This window comes from Phoenix dactylifera, chromosome 6 (assembly GCF_051530095.1).
Source record: "Phoenix dactylifera cultivar Ajwa chromosome 6, Ajwa_hap1_PhDact_Kaust_v1.1, whole genome shotgun sequence".
NCBI classification, from domain to species: domain Eukaryota; kingdom Viridiplantae; phylum Streptophyta; class Magnoliopsida; order Arecales; family Arecaceae; genus Phoenix; species Phoenix dactylifera.
The window spans coordinates 38,520,916-38,539,443 of record NC_143195.1 but is presented as its reverse complement, the minus strand read 5'-3'; the positions used below and the strand labels follow the sequence as shown (position 1 = coordinate 38,539,443).

General features: G+C 41.7%; 2 protein-coding genes across 7 annotated transcripts; both read left to right on the top strand.

Annotated features, from left to right (window-relative positions):
* The first annotated feature begins 2,156 nt into the window (after positions 1–2,156).
* LOC103703985 (putative beta-1,4-xylosyltransferase IRX9H) lies at positions 2,157–8,904 on the top strand. 3 transcript variants are annotated; one of them, XR_015988367.2, is made up of 4 exons: positions 2,157–3,521; positions 4,810–5,059; positions 5,133–5,218; positions 7,875–8,004. XR_015988367.2 is itself a non-coding variant. In XM_088724165.2 (4 exons), exons 1-3 carry the CDS (start codon positions 2,758–2,760, stop codon positions 8,043–8,045), a joined length of 1,182 nt encoding a protein of 393 aa, XP_088580291.1. In that variant the 5' UTR covers positions 2,157–2,757; the 3' UTR covers positions 8,046–8,064; positions 8,537–8,904. The 3 variants fall into 3 exon arrangements, 2 of the variants coding, with proteins under 2 accessions (XP_088580291.1, XP_088580290.1); XM_088724165.2 differs by lacking the exon at positions 5,133–5,218 and adding an exon at positions 8,537–8,904 and having other exon boundaries at positions 4,813–5,059; positions 7,875–8,064; XM_088724164.2 differs by lacking the exon at positions 5,133–5,218 and adding an exon at positions 8,537–8,904 and having other exon boundaries at positions 7,875–8,064.
* A 117-nt stretch (positions 8,905–9,021) lies between these two features.
* LOC103703983 (ubiquitin-fold modifier-conjugating enzyme 1-like) lies at positions 9,022–17,013 on the top strand. Of its 4 annotated transcripts, XM_039126477.3 has the most exons (6): positions 9,022–9,252; positions 10,348–12,543; positions 12,664–12,725; positions 13,209–13,296; positions 15,917–15,988; positions 16,191–17,013. In XM_039126477.3, the coding sequence occupies exons 2-6, from the start codon at positions 12,211–12,213 to the stop codon at positions 16,416–16,418; spliced, it is 783 nt and encodes a 260-aa protein (XP_038982405.2). In that variant the 5' UTR covers positions 9,022–9,252; positions 10,348–12,210; the 3' UTR covers positions 16,419–17,013. The 4 variants fall into 4 exon arrangements, with proteins under 4 accessions (XP_038982405.2, XP_088580292.2, XP_088580293.2 ...); XM_088724166.2 differs by having other exon boundaries at positions 9,022–12,543; positions 16,206–17,013; XM_088724167.2 differs by having other exon boundaries at positions 9,022–12,543; positions 16,216–16,756.
* Positions 17,014–18,528: the final 1,515 nt, after the last annotated feature.

The following is an 18,528-nucleotide window of genomic DNA, read 5'->3' as shown; positions in this document are numbered from 1 at the left end:
AGGGGCAGGTAGCAGGAGGTCGTCGAGGCTCGCAGCCCTGAACCTTGCTTCAAGGGGTGTGACTGGGCAATGGACAGCACGTCGCTGGAGTACTCGTTGGTTTTATTGACGTCAGCCTTCGTTTAAAAGAGGGATCCTTTTTTCCGTTGAGTGAATGTGAAGCCTTTTTGATCCTATTAGCGTTCTGGGTGCCAGTTATTGCGCCGCGAACAGCCTTCCAAACTCATGCGCGTAGCAGTTGGTGCTGCACGAACTTCTCTATCGATTGCAAACGCTTTGTAAAACCGATAGAAGCTTTGTTGTATCATTGGTCGGATGCAGTCTTAAGAGTCTCTCTTAACAAGCTTCAGTGCATGGGAATCGCTTGCAGTTTAAGTGCAATCCAATGTAAATTTTGTAGCCTTTTCTTTTACCCGGAAGTGTTCTCCCGATTTCAACACCCAGCAATTACGATCTGTGGGATAAACATCGTGGACTGTGTGAATGCAACGTGTTTAGGTCATTGTATGTGGTGATAGCAGTCCAGAGAAGAGCGATAGAAAGGTGGTTGCATCCCAGGGAAGAATGAGTAACAAGAGTGGGGTAGGGGGTGCCATGTGATCGACGTTCCCCTTGTGTGACACCGTTCCATGTAAATTGAAGAATAATTGCAATATGGCCACCTCGATGGGAAGCCCCTTCGTCTGCCATTTCTCTTAGGTTGTAGGAAAATCAGTGCATATGACAACCTAAGCTGCAATGTGGCTTCGTTTCCAATTTTCTTATTTTCAGAAATAAAACAATATCAAAATTATACTTCATTTTTTTTACTTTTAAAAAATATAAATATATTTGTTATAGTCAATTATTTTTGAAAGTATAAATATGATGATAGTGAACTAAATGGTGGAAGAGTGCAGGTGATGGTAAAAGAGAATAAAAATTACCCATTTTCCTTATTTTCCATCAAAAGAGCAAACAATAGAAACCGCAGCATCGTTGGTGACTATGGCTCATGTTGGGATAGACAACATTGATGATGGGGGAATCGGTGATATGGTGATGGTGGAGATTAAGACTACTGTGGTGGTGATGATGCTAATAGTGGAAGCGATAGCAATGGTGGCGGCAGTGATGGCGATGGCATTGCAGGTGATGTCAGTAGTGGTGGTAAAAAAATTGAATTTTTTATTTTTGAAAATGATAGAAGCAAGAAATTCCTTGAAACAACAAAATAATTTTAACAAAATAATATGAAACATGCTTTTTATGTTGATTTTTCTATTTTGTTTTTAAAAAGTAAAAAACAGAAGCTGAAAGTGATGTCAGAGAGGCTTTTCTGAAAATCTTTTTCCTTTTGGGCATAAAGTATTCTACAGTTCTGTTTTTTTCGAGCACGAGATGCTTCATTAGTCTGGGCATCACATGATAATACAAGTTCTAAGAAATCCAGCTGGAGAAAAAAAATACCAGACACAAATATGCTAGAATATTTTATCACATTTTCTCACTGTGTGACGGTAGTAGTAGACTACGGCTAAACTACGAAACTGGAAAGGATATTTGCAGCTAAACCCCAAAGAATTGAAAGCAGAAAATTTTACAGAGTCCATCAATTATAATGGAATATCTATTGAATTTCTTCTCATGCCTTTCCTTTCCTAATCTACATCCTCTCTTGCTTTCAGATGATGCCGTCATCAGGTTCCGTATGCTCGCTACCATCCTCTCTAGAATTGAAATCTTGGTTCCACGTAAAATTTGAAGATGACAGCATGGAGGAGTACCAATAGCTCATAAGATCGTAAGAGAAAGGCATGGGAAGAAATATGATAGATAAATCCATTATAGCTGGTGGAGTGGTTCTATTAACAATTCTCCAGATAAAAAAAAAAAAGATGCATAGAAACATGAAAAAGGAGTCTTATATAATATATGCGAAAAGTTATAATATTAGTTATTCCCTTGCCAAGGAAAAGAGGTAATAATAGAAGTCTCTTCTTTTTTTTCTTTCTGGTAAAAATAATAATAGAAATTTTGACCTGCTTCCTTCCCTCCCTCCAAGTCAAACCTGTATTCTCCCATCCAGATCGCCTGCTTCCTTTATCACGTGCACTGCACGTTTTTTCGGAGAAAAAAGATCGTAGAAAATTTCGGCGTAATTTCGTCCTCCGTAATCCCGTTTCTTCTCCCGCGCTGCTCTCCGGATGTCCGGAGTCCGACAGTTCACTTTCGCAGACCAAAACCGGTCGTGACTCCGTTTACGTGCGCGGGACAGCGGAGGCTTTAGCTCCGCCCGGACTCCAAGAGTCGTGCCGGCGGATTTTGACTGGCGAACGCAGAACATGGAAGTCCTCCGTCTATCCGCGGGACCGCGCACCGGCATCAAGATCGGGCCGCCCAGGCCCTCCTTCCTTCCAAGATCCGCCCTCCCAAGTCCCACCCCAAACCCCACTAGCAGCAGCCAAACCCACCCTCCCATCTTTCAGAGGGAGGAGACCAAGCAGCAGACGATCTGTAGAAGAAGAGGAGGATTTCAAACCGATTTCTTTCCTATTCCTATCTAAGTTATACTCATAGTCGTCATCCTAATCCCAGGTGTGCAAGAATAAGAATTTTGAAAGGCCAAAAAGAAAGAAAGAATAAAAAGGCAAAAAAGAAAGAGGAGGTGGGGAATCTCCTCACCGAACTCTCTTGTTGTTTAACATTTATAGTATCCGCCCTCCGCCATCAGCTCCAGCTATCGTTCGTTTCCTTGATGCTTCCACTGGACCAGCCATGGCCTCGATACGCCGCTCCTTCCCCCCCTCCCACCGCCCGGGCCTCCTCTCCGCCCCTCCACTGCCGCCATCCCCTCCCCGCTGCCTCCTCATGATGGGCGCCTTCCTCCCGCGGCATCCCCGCAATACCAGCCGCCGCTCCTCCTGGCGGCGGCCCCTCCTCCGCTTCCTCCTCTTCTTCCTCCTCGGCTTCTTGCTGGGCCTCTCCCCCTTCGCCGAGCTCGACGACTCCGGCCTCCGCCCCCACGACTTCTCCTTCCACGACGACGTCGGCCCCCCCCGCCGGGATCTCGCCGCCCTCGTCCGGTCGAGGCCCCGGGAGATCGAGATCGTGCAGCCCGAGGGCCTCGTCGCCGAAGAGCTCGAGGCCCGGAAGGAGGAGGAAGGCCCCCTCGAGCCCGATCCAGGACCCCTTAGGAAGCTGCTCATCGTGGTGACCCCGACCTACGACCGCGCCCTCCAGGCCTGCTACCTCAGCCGGCTGGGCCAGACGCTGAGGCTCGTGCCGCCGCCCCTCCTCTGGATCGTGGTGGAGATGAACGCCCCCTCCATGGAGACCGCCCGGCTCCTCAGGAGGACGGGGGTCATGTACCGGCATCTGGTCTGCAAGAAGAACTCCACCCACATCAAGGACAGAGGCGTCCACCAGCGGAACACAGCGCTCGAGCACATCGAGCGGCACCGTCTCGACGGTATCGTGTACTTTGCCGACGACGACAACATCTACTCGCTCGAGCTGTTCGAGCGCATGAGGGAGATCAGGTGATTCTACGTCATGAGATCTATATCTAAATGTCGCTCTCCTGCAGCTTAGTGGATTTGAATTACCGATTTATGCGTTCCTTATTTTGATGCTTCTGTTCCACATCTTTGCCGGTTCATTTCGAGATGACTAGAACACTGTAGAACTTAAAAGGCGTGCTGACGCTGAAACCAGACGCCATGAAAGGGATGGCTATTCATACCATCCTGCGATACTTACTCCTCTAGGGGTTGGGTCAAAGTGGGCTTTTTACGCTTCGATGGGTGCTCTACAATTACCATGTATGTTGATGAGAAATGAGATTATGCACAATTTAATATATATACATGGAGCTCAATCCAAAGCTTCTCTTGCTCATCGTGCTCTGTGATGTTTGTTTGTTGATCCAAAGCTTCTTGCCTATATTATCCTCTTTGTACCTTGTCGCACAACCCACTTTATGAATTGAAGCTTGTCACCATGTGCCATTGATTCTCAATTCCAGCATGATGTTAGTCTGTACATGTCCGCTGATGTTTAGGTTGATCCATCAATATATTCAGGTTATGTGTTTCGGTAAGATCATGTGCTTTTAGTTTGATTGAGATTGCTTTGGAAGACTCGAATTTCTATAGCTTGTTCTCATTCATAGCCAGACACTTTAACGCCATTGCAGATGATAAACCAACGCATGTGTATGCATGCAGGGTATTAAGACTTTAAAACTCTTCTTTCTCAAGGGACATAAAACAAAGGAGGCTCCCATTAATAGCTTGACTTACCTTTACCAAGCTTAAACTTGAGAAGGGAATTTCTTCTAGACATACAAAATTTGGTATAGTGCCAGACCATGTCAGGGCCTCATTAGTGTAATGCATTTCCTCTATTTCTTGAAAGCCACATAACAATGTATTAGGATGCAATCTCGAGGTACACAACGCTGTATGTATTGGTACACTTGCTACAATTCTGCTGAAAAAATTGGAATACATTATGTGTAATTATTAGAATAGAGATGTGGTATGACCTATTATTTGGGTTTGAAGACACCGATGCATAATTAAGAGGATTTGTAGTGTACTTAAAGTCTATAAGAATCAAGTGTTTATATGTTCAGATGTGCTATTCTGTTCATCCATTTTAGGCTATTCTGATTTGTCCATAGTCAAACAAAAAAAAAAAAAAACAATTCATTCTTTGTATTTTTTATGTATCAATTTGGAGAGCTTCGATTATGAGAAGGGCAGCTATGTCTGCTTCCATTGACTTGTCCTTCAACTATAGAACTGATTTATATGTGGTTTCAAGGAGATTTGGCACCTGGCCCGTTGCAATGCTTGCTCAAAGCAAAAACAAGGCAATTCTGGAAGGCCCAGTATGCAATGGAAGTCAAGTGATTGGTTGGCAAACAAATGAAAAAAGCAAGAAACTTCAAAGATTTCATGTTGTTATGTCAGGATTTGCATTCAACAGCACGATACTGTGGGATCCCAAGAGGTGGCACCGTCTAACCTCAAATGCCATCAGGCAACTAGACACAGTAAAGGAGGGTTTTCAGGTATGACCGATGCCTTTTTTTCTTAAAAAAAAAATCTCATAGTTTTTGCTGATAAAAATTTTATGTATTGCAGACTTCATGATGATAAATCAGAAGAGATACTTTAAGAATGGAAAACAAAAGGAACATAACGTTTATATATGCTTATACAAATTTTAGGTAGGTGCATTTGTGTCCATTAGATCAAGAAACAGAAATAACCCTCGACATTGTTGACATGTATTCTCAACTGAAAGAGCTTTTATTTTTTCTCTATTCATCGACAAGGCTGGATTCCGATGAGTTGGCTACTCATTAGTCCTGTAGTCACATTGACACCATCATCATAACAAGTTTTTATGCATACACCTTCAAAATGTGATTCAACTGCAAACCATAATTTACTTTGAGTAGTTAATTACCTGCGGAGATTGTAAGGTTGATGAGTCTGTTTCTGTTGATGACGACCTGAGCATTCTGTCTCAGTTGTAGTCATTTTTCATACAATTCAAGAATGTTGGTAGTGAAAACTTCATGGTGACCTTTTATTCAATCTATTAGTCTAACAAGAATGACTGAAAATTCTTTTGTGTTAGAATACCTAATTTATGTGATTTTGAGCTCAAAGATGCTCAATGCTAGGGCTGCTATATACCAGCGTTCAGTTGAGCATTAAAAATACTCTAGTGGAAGCTGACAAAGTTATTAGTTGAGGTGTCAAAAAAATTGATGGTAGCTGAAAACGTATACTTTTGGTGCTATTCATCCCAACATAATTTTGTCCTCTGTTTTAACAAGTTCCACAGAGTCTCTTCTTTGGGATTTCAGTAAAACCTATACTTTTGGTGAACTCAAACCTAGTTTTAGATTGTATTCAGCATTTTCAGTTGAACCAAACTAGTATTGATTAAAGACTACTATATATGGACTACTAGCCTCAAATTTGGGTTCTGTTCATTAATTATGAGCTTGTAGAAGGTCAACTTGTTGGCAGTATGATAGGTCCATCTCCAAATAGCAGTTTTGCATGGTTAAATTGAAATTTTGTATATTCGGAAGATTCTGGAAGCATTTCGCTGTAAAGTATGAAGAAATATAAAGGAAAGATAAATTTTTTTCAAATAATTAGATTATTAGTAGTGAAGTATCTTACATTTCATGAGAACCATAAATAGAGGGAACAAATTCTATGGAAAACAATGAAAAAATAGATATCATATTTCTCTTTTAGAAATTCAATAAATGTAAAAGGGGCACCCCAATGCATGAGGCTCCTGCCACTGCGGCATAGATGTATGCAACTTTACCCTTGCATGCGAAGAGCCTATTTCTGTGCTTTAAACCCATGACACTCAGGTCAAAATAAAGCAACCTTACCGTTGCATCAAGACCCATCCTTAGAAATTCAGTAAATGTAATTTACCTAAATTCAATAGTACACAAGCAAGATTCTTTGTCTTTTTAATCCACAAATTTAGAGGCTAAATATTGCAAAAATTTAGAAAAGTTGCTCTTTTATGTTTTTTTTCTACAATGGTAAAAAACATATATTGGTGTATCAACTAGTGGGATCTCCAATTGATGACAGGATAGTTTTTATAGTCACTTGTAGTAAATGATACTCCAGTGTTCATATGTTTGTAAGACGTGATATGCGACACTTGATATCCTCATGATTTGTGTCTTTGTAGTTATATCAGTGATCAGCATTTGAGGTTGATCTTATGCTATAATTATGTTTTGAACTAATACCTTAGGCGGTAGACTTAGTGGGTATAGATCTGCCAATATAAATGTTACTAAGAGACCTCATCCAACCACACTATTATAGTTAGATTATAACCACACGATGCACTATACTATGAAATGATATTAATATAAATTCAACTTGTATTACTTTGTTAAGATTTTGTCATTTTCGTTTGCTTTATCAATTTTTAACCACTCTATATTTTTATAAATAGTTTTGGACAAAAATAATTAAAAGCTTAGAACTGTGTGGGCAACAACATATCATGCTCTAAAATTATGTCTGTCAATCATTCTTTTGATCCATATGGCCTTTTTTGTGTTCTTTACATAATTTCTTCTTCTTTTTTCTTTTTGGATCGAAACCACCTAAAGCCATAACCAGAACCTGCCAATTTAAAAATTGGATTTGTGAACCTTGATTCACATCAAGTTTTCCAAAGCCCTATTCTCATTCCAAACCCTTTAATGATCAGATCCTCAATGCCTAGTGTCATTATATGCGTGTGTAGTGAAGCACAATTACTCAGATATGTGAATAATATGGGATGAATAGTCATGGAAGAGCTCCACATAATTTTTTGAGGTTCATTTTACAATTAAAAGAAAAATAGCAACATAGTATGTTAAAAATAGTTTCAATAAGTAAATGCATTTAAATACCTGCTGGTTGCAGGGCTCTTAGTAGGTAGATTTTGGGCACAGCAAATCAAAACTTTTGAGTGCAGCCCTGGTCTGCCTTAATGTTTACTACTTCTTCCTTACTGGTTAGATGCATAAACTATATGCCAAGATTAGACTACAGTTGCCTCTTCTTAACAATAGAAAATTAGCCTCAACTCACTAACAGCCGGAATTTATTCTGGGGCTAGCCTCATGCACCATCCAAATGTTCATTAATGTCACAAACATGGTTCACTATAATGGTGTGTACTGTCCCGTACCGGATATACCATGTTGTACTGATACTAAACCAAGACTTAGCATGGTCCAGACCTATGACTTCAGTGTTCACAGCTGATATCTTTCATGCCCTGCCATGTTCTCAACAATTTAACATTTAATTTTGTTATTTGAATATTTGCAGGAAACAACATTTATAGAACAAATAGTCGAAGATGAAAGTCAAATGGAAGGCTTACCATATAATTGCGCAAGGATCATGAATTGGCATCTTCGCTTGGCAGCTAGAAATCTTGTTTATCCTGAAGGGTGGCAAGTCTCAAGGGATCTTGATGTCGTCATTCCTTTGAAATAGAAATTTTAGGTTTGGCGAGGTAACTGCGCTTAGGCAGGTTTAGTTTGTGACATTTGATGATGCCATCTCTATGATCTTTTCTTGGCATTTACCGGGACCTGCTGATGGAAGGATATTATTGCATGCTTAAACTCATTCAAGTTCATTTATTATCTGAAAGAACACTTCTCTTAGAGAGAATGCTCCCTAAATTATATGATTGCGTACATAAACTCACTTGAATTCCTTGATTATCAGAAAAACTAATTTTTCTTAGAGCAAAATGCTCCCTAATTTTTTCTCTTCTCAGGAGTTTCTTTTCCTCCTTGAATTTTTTTATGTTCTTTTGCATATGCTGTTACCAGAAACAGCATCGTTATTGATATGAGGTTGGTCATTTTTTAAAATTGTTTTTGCTTGTCTGGTTGCTTACTGCTTTAATTTGATTCATTCTCTTCTTACTTGCCTATATGTAACCCATCTACTGAACTTTTTCTGTTTATTGTGTTCAGCAAAAGTCCAGCCATACAACCATCGCGGTAGCGGGCCCTCCAATGCTGGTTGGCTTATCAAGACAAAGCACCTACTTGAGTGCTTGGTCATGCTCACCGCCGTCAGACATGCCTTAATGCAAATATTCAATATTCTTTCAGGGGAAGAGAACCATCTTACCGTGATACCGGTCCATATTCTGTGGAAGACGTACACATTCCTTGTATCCATTCACTAGAGAGGAGCCTTTTTTTTTTTTTAGGTTTGTTTAGAAGCTCTTTTACTACTAAAAGTGTGCCAAAGTGTTCTCAATGTAAGAAGTTGTTCACAGCGTCAATTTTGATAGCACTCGGCTGTAGAATCGGCAATGTGGCCGTTCTTCCTTTTTGATAGCTTGTGTGAGACTTTTTTATTATTATTATTTTATTTGGGTCTGGACCGGCCTGGATTGAGCTGGGCCGCCCTTTAGGCTGACCACGTGCATGGCACGGGGGACCGAGGGAGAAAGACTCCTGATGGGGTCATCTTTCTTTCCCCATTCCAGCGAGGAAGAGGAGTCTAAGGGCACGCCGACCTCCGACAAAGCCCTAGGATTCGATCTATAAAAAAGCCTCTCCTCTTTCTTATGGGCATTGCACTAAATCCATGATCAATTGCGGTAAAATCCCTTGAGTCCTCGCTTGGATTCCGTCGAGCATTCTCGGCGAGAAACCATCGATCCGATATCGAAGATGAGGTATGGCCCCTAAACTCTTTTCCCTCTCCTCCATGGTTCTATGGCTGCCATTGCCAGCCGGTTTTGAGCCAGTTAATGGCTGGATCTCTTTGGACATGGTCTCCTCTGTCTCTTTTTCCTTTCTCTTCTTCTTTCCATCCGGTTGATCATCGCCGCCGCCATTGGGGGTCGCCGGCCACTGGGGGGTTGCCATTCACCAGCGACGCTGCCGCTTGAGGCGGCCGTCCTCTACTTTCAGAAGGAGGGGAGAGAGAGGGCCACTTGGGGGTTGCCATTCACCAGCGACGTTGCCGCTTGAGGTGGCCTTCCTCTGCTTCAAGGAGGGGGGAGAGAGAGAGACTTACGGTTCTCTCTTCTTCTTCCCTTGTTCTCTCTCTCCTCTCTCTAGTTTCTATCTCTCCTTATTTCTCTCTCTTCTTCTTTTTTTCTCTCTATCTTGGTGTCTTCTTTTTGTAGTTGATTCAAAAAAGTTTCGGTGGAAGGGAGCGATGGGTAATTCTAAGTTACTACGTGATGGTGAACCCTTTAGTGGACCAGTAGAAGATTTTGGGTTGTCAATTATCTCGGATAATGTTTTTATATTAATTTGGTTCTGTAAGTTGAAATTCAATGCGGGAGACTGAATCCGCGAAGAAAAATACGTGGAATGGATCGCCAATATTGTCCCAGTGAAGAAGAAAAAATAGGCAGATTAGGTCGACGTCGAGCAGGGATCTATTGGTTTTGCACTCATTACAATATTCTATATATATATATATGCACGCACACAAAATATCTATAAACATGAAGGCGGGTGTACAAGGGTTATGCACAAAATATCGTAATGATTAAGATAAGTAAGATGCAAGAATTCTTTTAGGATGATTTTTGTATTAAACTATATTTTGATAATATATGCTTCTAATTGATAGTACGATGGATGCATATATAAGTATAACTAATATTTGCATAACGGACTAATGAATGTGGTGGACATATATTTTTAGTTTGCATATTTTTTAAAATTTTATTGTAGAGAATATGTTTTGTAATGGATCTGAATGTTGAGTTGGGGTGAGGCAACTTACTAGCCCTTTTATGTGTATACGAATGTAGTGTTGATTTTATCAAATGGGGTTGGTACCGGATGGGAAGGGTGACCAAGTTGTGACACCTACCACAACGAGAGACATCTCTGCTGATGGCTTACGGGAGGTCATGTCTAACAGACTAGAAGGTTTGATCAGAATTTTGCTGACAACACAGACAAAGGAGGGTTCTGCGGAAGACTTGCATGCAGAACTCCTTTTTTGGAGTAGTATTTCCGGATCGTGGGAACGGAAACCAGAGTTTTTTTTTAAAAAAAAAAAAAAAAATTACAATGCATTTCGTTTCTCACCGGCCGCTCGTGTACTTGGTGACTGCAAATGCGAACAGACCTTTGCTGCTCGCGTGATTCCCGGCAACTAAGGCAGTACGCTGCATTCCCAGTGTCGGTTTCTCATTACCGTTTTAAAACAATTATGGCAGAGCATCCTGGATGGCGGAGAGCGGTGTGTGCCTCCAAGTCCAAGATTGTGGTCGGCGATGGCCTTCCGGGCTTGGAATCCAGGGGGAGGACATGGAGGTTCTGTAATCTGGATAGGGAGGTTGCTTAGGAGAATCCGGGAGCGCCATGATGGACCTGGGGCCGATGCCCTAGAACAGGGGACAACTTGGGCGAGCATGGTGCGAAGGCAGGAGGGGGCATCGATGGGAAATTCAAAAGGTGACGGAGAGCGAGATTTCTCTGCTCCAAGAGAAGTTCTTCACCAAAGTGGCGGCGCTCTCGGGTGAGGAAATAAATGAGGCCTTTTGGACGATGGAGGTTGCCGCTAAAGTTGGGGACACAATGCCGCTACGCACTCTGCTTTGTGGTTGAGGTTGCCGAACCTGGTGGTCGAGTATTGCGATGGAAATAAAAGATTCATCGCATTGCTTTGTCGGCAGGGGACTCCTGCAGCCTAGTATCATGGTGAAGGAAGGATATGGTTGGGCTTGTGTTCAAGTGGACATCAACAAATCGCTGCAGCCTAGTATCATGGTGAAGGAAGGATATGGTTGGGCTTGTGTTCAAGTGGACATCAACAAATCGCTGCAGCCTAGTATCATGGTGAAGGAAGGCTATTCTTGGGCTTGTGTTCAAGTGGACATCAACAAATCGCTGCAGCCTAGTATCATGGTGAAGGAAGGCTATTCTTGGGCTTGTGTTCAAGTGGACATCTACAAATCGCTGCAGCCTAGTATCATGGTGAAGGAAGGCTATTCTTGGGCTTGTGTTCAAGTGGACATCAACAAATCGCTGCAGCCTAGTATCATGGTGAAGGAAGGCTATTTTTGGGCTTGTGCTCAAGTGGACATCAACAAATCGCTGCAGCCTAGTATCATGGTGAAGGAAGGCTATTCTTGGGCTTGTGCTCAAGTGGACATCAACAAATCGCTGCAGCCTAGTATCATGGTGAAGGAAGGCTATTCTTGGGCTTGTGCTCAAGTGGACATCAACAAATCGCTGCAGCCTAGTATCATGGTGAGAGCGAAGGGCAGATCTTCTAGGAAAGCACTCTCTGCAGTCTGGTCTGGTCCGGTCTTAGGGTGAAAGCAAAGCGCAAATCATCCTGGAAAGCATTCTCATATGAGAACCTGCCAGAACTGGAGGGACGCTTTTGTAAATTATCGTTATCCGGGGCTCGCAGGGAGTTTTATGCTCCAAGGGAAAGGACGGTGTCTAAAACATAAAAAAGGGCACCACGGATTCGGGATTCGTGCCTCCCTCCGTGTCGCCGCTTCGCTTCGTAATAAGGCGGCAGGCAGTCCGGCACCCGTCCAGCCGCTGAGAGACAGAGAGAGAGAGAGAGAGAGAGAGAGAGAGAGGCAGGAAGAGAGGAGAGTGGAATCATCGGAGAAGGAAATCAATTGATCGACCGAGATCAAGATCACGGAATGGAAGGTTGGGACCCGAGCACGCAGTCGGCTTTGACGCAGATCCCGCTGCTGTCGACGCGGGCGGGGCCGCGGGATGGGGCGGCGTGGACGCAGCGGCTGAAGGAGGAGTACCGGGCGCTGATCGCGTACACGAGCATGAACAAGGCCGGAGACAACGACTGGTTCCGCATCGCCGCCGCCAACCCGGAGGGCACCCGCTGGGAGGGCTCCTGCTGGTACGTTCACAACCTCCGCCGCTACGAGTTCACCCTCCAGTTCGACATCCCCGTCACCTATCCCGCCACCGCCCCGGAGATCGAGCTTCCCCAGATCGACGGCAAGACCCACAAGGTATGGCACCACATCTATTTGATTCTATGCTAGACGCAGCACGCATGGTGTCAGACTCATTGATTCATCGATTGACATCTTATCCCTTTCTAACCTTATCCCATTGCTCTTGACTCTCAGATGTACAGGGGAGGGAAGATCTGCCTCACCGTCCACTTCAAACCCCTCTGGGCCAAGAACTGGTAATAAACATTTTTATTTTTATTTTCATTTTCATTTTTTGTTTCTTCTTTTTCTTTCCTCAAAAAGAAAGAAAGGAAGAAAGAACAATCTGGATTCTTGACCCCACTCTCTCTTTCCCCCCTCAGTTCATTCTGTATTTGTTCACTATCGGTGAAGTTGTTTTTTTTTTTTTTTGGTGCATTGGTGAAGTTGTTCAAGCAGCATCGGGCATGCATGATTGGATTTCTTTTTTCTCTTTTAAAGGACGACAGTGAATTAGGAATATTTGGAATTTCGTTTTATCTCCTTTTTCTTCGGAAAAAATAGTGCTACCTTCAGTACTTGCGATATTATTGCGATTGGGACCTGGAAGGATCTTGAAGTGGGAATGCTTGAAAGTTGCTCCTTTTTTCCCCCTTAAAGAAAGTCCCTTCTTTTTAACTAGATGATTGGATGCCATTACTTATTTGTTTATCTCCTGATTGCTTTCATCTGTGTGGCAGTCCCAGGTTTGGAATTGCACATGCCCTTTGCTTGGGCCTCGCACCATGGCTTGCAGCTGAGGTGCCCATTCTGGTGGACTCTGGCATGGTGAGGCACAAAGACGACGAGGCATCATCTACCGAATATTAAGTATGCTTCTTGGTTTTGGTGATAATAAACTTCTACCAGGGAAAAATAGTAACTCGACGCATTAGCTGATATATATATTATGAGTTAATTGACAAGTACTGCATAATATATATCATGAGTTGAGATTGTTATATTGATTATTCTGTGCCCTCCCTTTTCAAACAGAATTGTTCTATAAATGTTTAACTGATGTAGCCATCCTTTCTGTCTTATGTCCTGCCGAAATTTAATTTGAATAGTCAAATATTTGTTTATCCAATGTCAATATACAGAATGTTTAAACTTGAATCAGAGATATACACATCATTGGGGGCAAAAGCATGTGTATTGAGGTGGGTTTTTTTTTTGTTTTTGTTTTTGTTTGAAGGGGGGGTTGGGTAGATAGAGATAGAGGGAGAGGATTCATTTCCTTGTAGACTATAGAAGCTTACAGTAAATCTGAATCACAAAATAACTGTCTTTCTATTCCTTTCTTTTTCTTAGAGATAGAGCCGTGACTGTCATATCTTTTCAGCACATAAAGTATATGATGTTATAATATCTCATAGTTTATCATTTAATTTATGAATACATTGTGGTTTCAAGTGAAGTTTAGGATGACCATGGGCAGCCCAAACCTTTCCCACTATCAGACTAGATTTCTGAGTCCCATAATACAAATCACTGGGGAACTTCCATATTGTGAATAACTATGGTAATGATTAAATATAAGGGGATAAAGAACACTAAGGAATTGGATGATCAATTGGATAATAAGAAAACACCTAAATTAGGAATTTACGAGTAGATCCCATGTGGTTGCAGCCTGGCACCTTCCTTGATTGTATGTGTATATTAAATCCCATTCTTCTTAGCCAAAATGTGCTTAGGGATTTTTTTTATCGGATATAGTCTTGGATAGGGTAAATGGAAACCAATTACCAATCTATAAAAAAATAAATAATATGTTGATTTTTGGTACAGCAGATTTAACGCAATCTAACTATGGAAATTAAAACCTTATACTAGCTAAAGTAAATTGCAAGGTTGGATGTTAATAATGTATTCCTCATGCCAAGTGGATGGAGGTGAAGGTTAGGAAAGACAATGTGTGGAATGTAGAGGAGCCAAAAGGTTCCACTTGTAGAGGTGAATGTTTTGAACCAGAGATGCTCTAACAATATATAACATTGAAGAAAGGAAAATTTTGAGGGAGATTGAAAAGCTTAAAAAAAAGCCAGGAAGGACAACCCTAATATTACTTGGATGGAGGTTTTGATATTTCTGTTTTTGTTTAATACGGTTTGAAAAGTTATTTTAGATAGAAAGAACCCTATAATTTTTGTGGAGTATAATTGGAGGAGAATGGTAATTTTGTCTTGGCTTAATCTGGGTTAGATATGAAACTTGCAATTCTGATTGTTTATCCTAGACCAGATTTGTAAATAAAATGATGCGGCCATGTAAGTTTCAACTTAGATTCTGCTCTTTTGTTGCTTTTCTTGATCTAGGCATCTCCAATACTGCTTAGTCCCAGATGAAGGTAATGCCACCAAGGTCTTTGATCAATTGATCCTATTCCACTTTCTCACATGAGTGTCAAGTTGGTTCTTTTTTTGTTTCTGGAATGTGTGGAGATGAGGAGGTAAAGATGAATATATATAAGTGGAACTATGTCATCTCTTTTAGAATTACATGTTTTTTTTCCATAATCTTAGTAGTAGTAGATCTACAAGTTTAGAACAGTGCATGGTAGGTAGTGTGGAAGTACAAATTTTGCTGTTATTTGTTTTGTTGGTATGATGGTCTCCTTGTAGATTTCTTGTTCTATTAGTTCGAGGGTATGCTTGGAATAATGGTTTGATATTCCGCGGTCGAGAATACCGATTTCCAGAAAGGATTTGGCAATCTTGAACTGAGGATATGACAACCTTATCGTGGGTTATGCAGTCAGTTGGGTAAGTTATTTTCTTTTGTTTATTTAACAGCTGCTAACAGAAGAAAAGTAACAGCATGCTGTGTTTTTTAGTTGTTTTTAATATTTTTTGCTCATTTTTAGATGATCACCGTGCTAAGTGCGTTATAGTTTTCCAATGAACCACGGAAGTTCTCTGTTTACAACTTCATATATTTAGGTCCAAGCACTTAAAAACCTATAGCTTGTGGGTAGTTGCAACCATTTAATGGAAAAATCCCTCTTTTAGATTTTCTTATCGTTCTTATTTTATTGCCCTGAATTTCCACCATCTCCAATTTCATTTATGCAATGTTAAAATGGAGTCTGGAAGCAAGTGCATCTAAACTCATTTTTTATGGTTTGTAGCACCTAAAATTTTGCATTTCTTTTTGGTGCCAGTAGTTTACAAGAATTAGGTTCTACATCTAATAGAACCAATCTTATTGACAAACCTACCATCTTGTATGACTAATCGAACTAGTCTTACCATACTTGTTAAATATAAATCATGTAGACTTTGTGTAAGTTGTATGCTCTCGAGTAATAGTAAATCAACATAATGTGGCTTCATATTGGTTGGCTTGATATTTTCAATATACTTAGCGGGGCCCATCTCAAAGCATCAAGGTTGGATTTGTGTAGGTGGATGAATTATGGAGTTTGGAGCACTTTGAGATCTGTGTGGTGGGTGAGCAATGGTGGACTTGTGCAAAGGTGAATCTTTGTTTCGCACAAAATTTGCAACCCTAATCCCTTGGCGTCTCGTGTAAAACAAATGTTTATCCCCTATTTTGCTGCGGTTAAAATTGGAAGAAGTATGCTCATGCTCTCCACTATAATTTATATGTCTGGTACATTTAAGGATCTTGTATTATAATGCCTTTTAGATTATCTTATGTCCTCTAGTATGTGACAGTTTATAAAAGCTCAGACTCGTGCAGATGTTACTCCCAAGATCTGCAGGACACCTGGATCTGCACCCCCTGAAACATTTAGATGGAGATGCACCGAGCCATTCAAGGGTGAAACGAGCGATAAAGCTTGTAAGTGCTCAGAGCGTAGCAGTGGCACTAGAGTGCTAGGATTGAAACTGCGAGGCCGCAGAAGCATGAAGAACAATGAGTTAGCAGTTGAGATGTACTGATCTTGTATAAGCAAAGCATCATGCTGCTGTCGGATTCATGATAGATTCTAGATGTTATAATTTTGGTTAAGATTTTGGAATTTTCAGAGATGCATCCTGATGATAGATGATAGACGACAGATAACAGAGGACGACCAAGAAGGCACAAATTACAAGAACAGCCATCGATCCCTTCGTGGAGAGGGGGTACCTTCACCATGACGACTGCATTGGTATCTCATGCTTTTCGTTTGTGGCATATGAGCCATGTTAGCTCTAACAAGTGACCTCGGAAAAATCATCTCAAGAACATGTACTGTATGGTAATTTCAAGTAAATCAGCAGGCAAATGGCTCGAACATCGCTGTCATGGTTTCTTGTGGCCTCCCGTATCTTCGTGCTTCTTGCTTTTAGGCCTCCATATTTTATCATTTTATGGAAAATAAGTTGCTTTTTCCCGTTGATGCACTTCTATGCAGCCAATCAGACCCTTTAAGGTCAAGATGGTGAATGAAGTGGTGGAGCCGGGATTTTATGCCAAGTCTTGTGACTTAGGCATGCCTATTTGTTATTAAATTCATATCAGTTATAAATACTTTAAAAGAAAATTTTCTAACTTTGTTATAACTCATGCTCGCACAGTGATTGGATCTCTAGCTTTTTGCTATCAGAAACCAAAACTTGTCATCGTGGAAGCAACATGATAGCCAAAATAAGTTGGAAAAGTCTACTATGTTGTTAAATGTAGACAAATAAAAAGCTGCATTGGACTTTTGTGTTGCTCACAAGTTTGGGCAACTGCTTGATGGGGGAGATGCTGAAGCTGCTAGTTTTTGGTACAAAAACCTGCTAGTTCAAATATGTGTGGACGAGAGAAGATGGAGATGCAGAAGGGCACATGCAAATTGAAAGCTGAAATTTCAGAATTTTCTTGACTCTAAAATATGGTACCACTTTTATTATAATGGATGCCAAACCCTAAAATGCAGTCCCACTATTTTGTGTCCAATTCAATGTCAATCACATAGTCTAGCTCTACAGCAAATGAAGAACAAAAGCAAAACAGACTCCTGGGTATTGTTGTTGTTTTTATGTTTCTCTTTGCTTTTATCTTCATTTTTTTTGTAAGCAATAGACATTGGCTGTTAAAAACTGCTGCATTTGATAGCGGAACAAATTTAGAGGGAACAAGAAAGAATTATTTGGATACTGTAGAAGGGATAGGCTTATTCCAAGGGATAAAGATTTTTAGTAATTGATTGGAAGATTAAGAGGAGACAAGGGGAGAGCATGGAGTGTATTGGGGGGAAAAATAGACCACCCCATAAATACAATTAAAGCATCTGAATCCGACAGCAAGCCTGACTTCAGAAGGCCGAGCTTAGAAGGCACGAGCTCAGAAGGCTAACATTAGAAGGCATGAGCTCCGAAGGCCGAGCTCAGAAAACCGAGCGCAGAAGGCCGAACGCAGAAAACCAAGCTCCGAAGGTTGAGCACGGAACGCCCACATAAAGAAGGGAGCACCAAATCTTCCACAACTGTCAAAATTTGAATTTCTACCATCTCAATCGATTGCCAGCTAATTTGAACGCCGTGCGATCTAAGTTAACTTATTTAATCCGAGATATGCGCAATCGCAATCAAGGGTGAGTAACCGCCACACCCCCTCCTATAAAGAGGGGGGAACGCTGGCGAGGCGGGGGGATCTCTCTCTCGATCTCTTCTTCCGCCTCGGCCATTACTTTTCTCCATTACCCCTCTCTCTCAACTTCTCTCCCTCTACAAAAATACTGCTTGACTGCTCCATAAACTCACCTACAAACCCCCCTCTGACTTAAGCATCAAAGGGCCTGCGCCAGAACCCCCGACTATTGGCTTCTTGCAGGTCTACCGGAGACAACTGTCCGCCACTGCACCACCAGTCGGAGCTCCTCCTCCTTGGTTTGCGGTCACCCCAGGGTCTAATTTCCGGCAACAGTTGGCGCTAGAGGAAGGGACCGAGTCGTGATCATGAGACTAATTAAGGAGCAGAGGAGCCTCTGATGCCTCTCAGCATCATGCACCAAGTTCTGGCCGCTCGATCTAGAATCCATCGTCGATGTAGTAGGTCCCAGCTGTGGAGAAGAAGAAG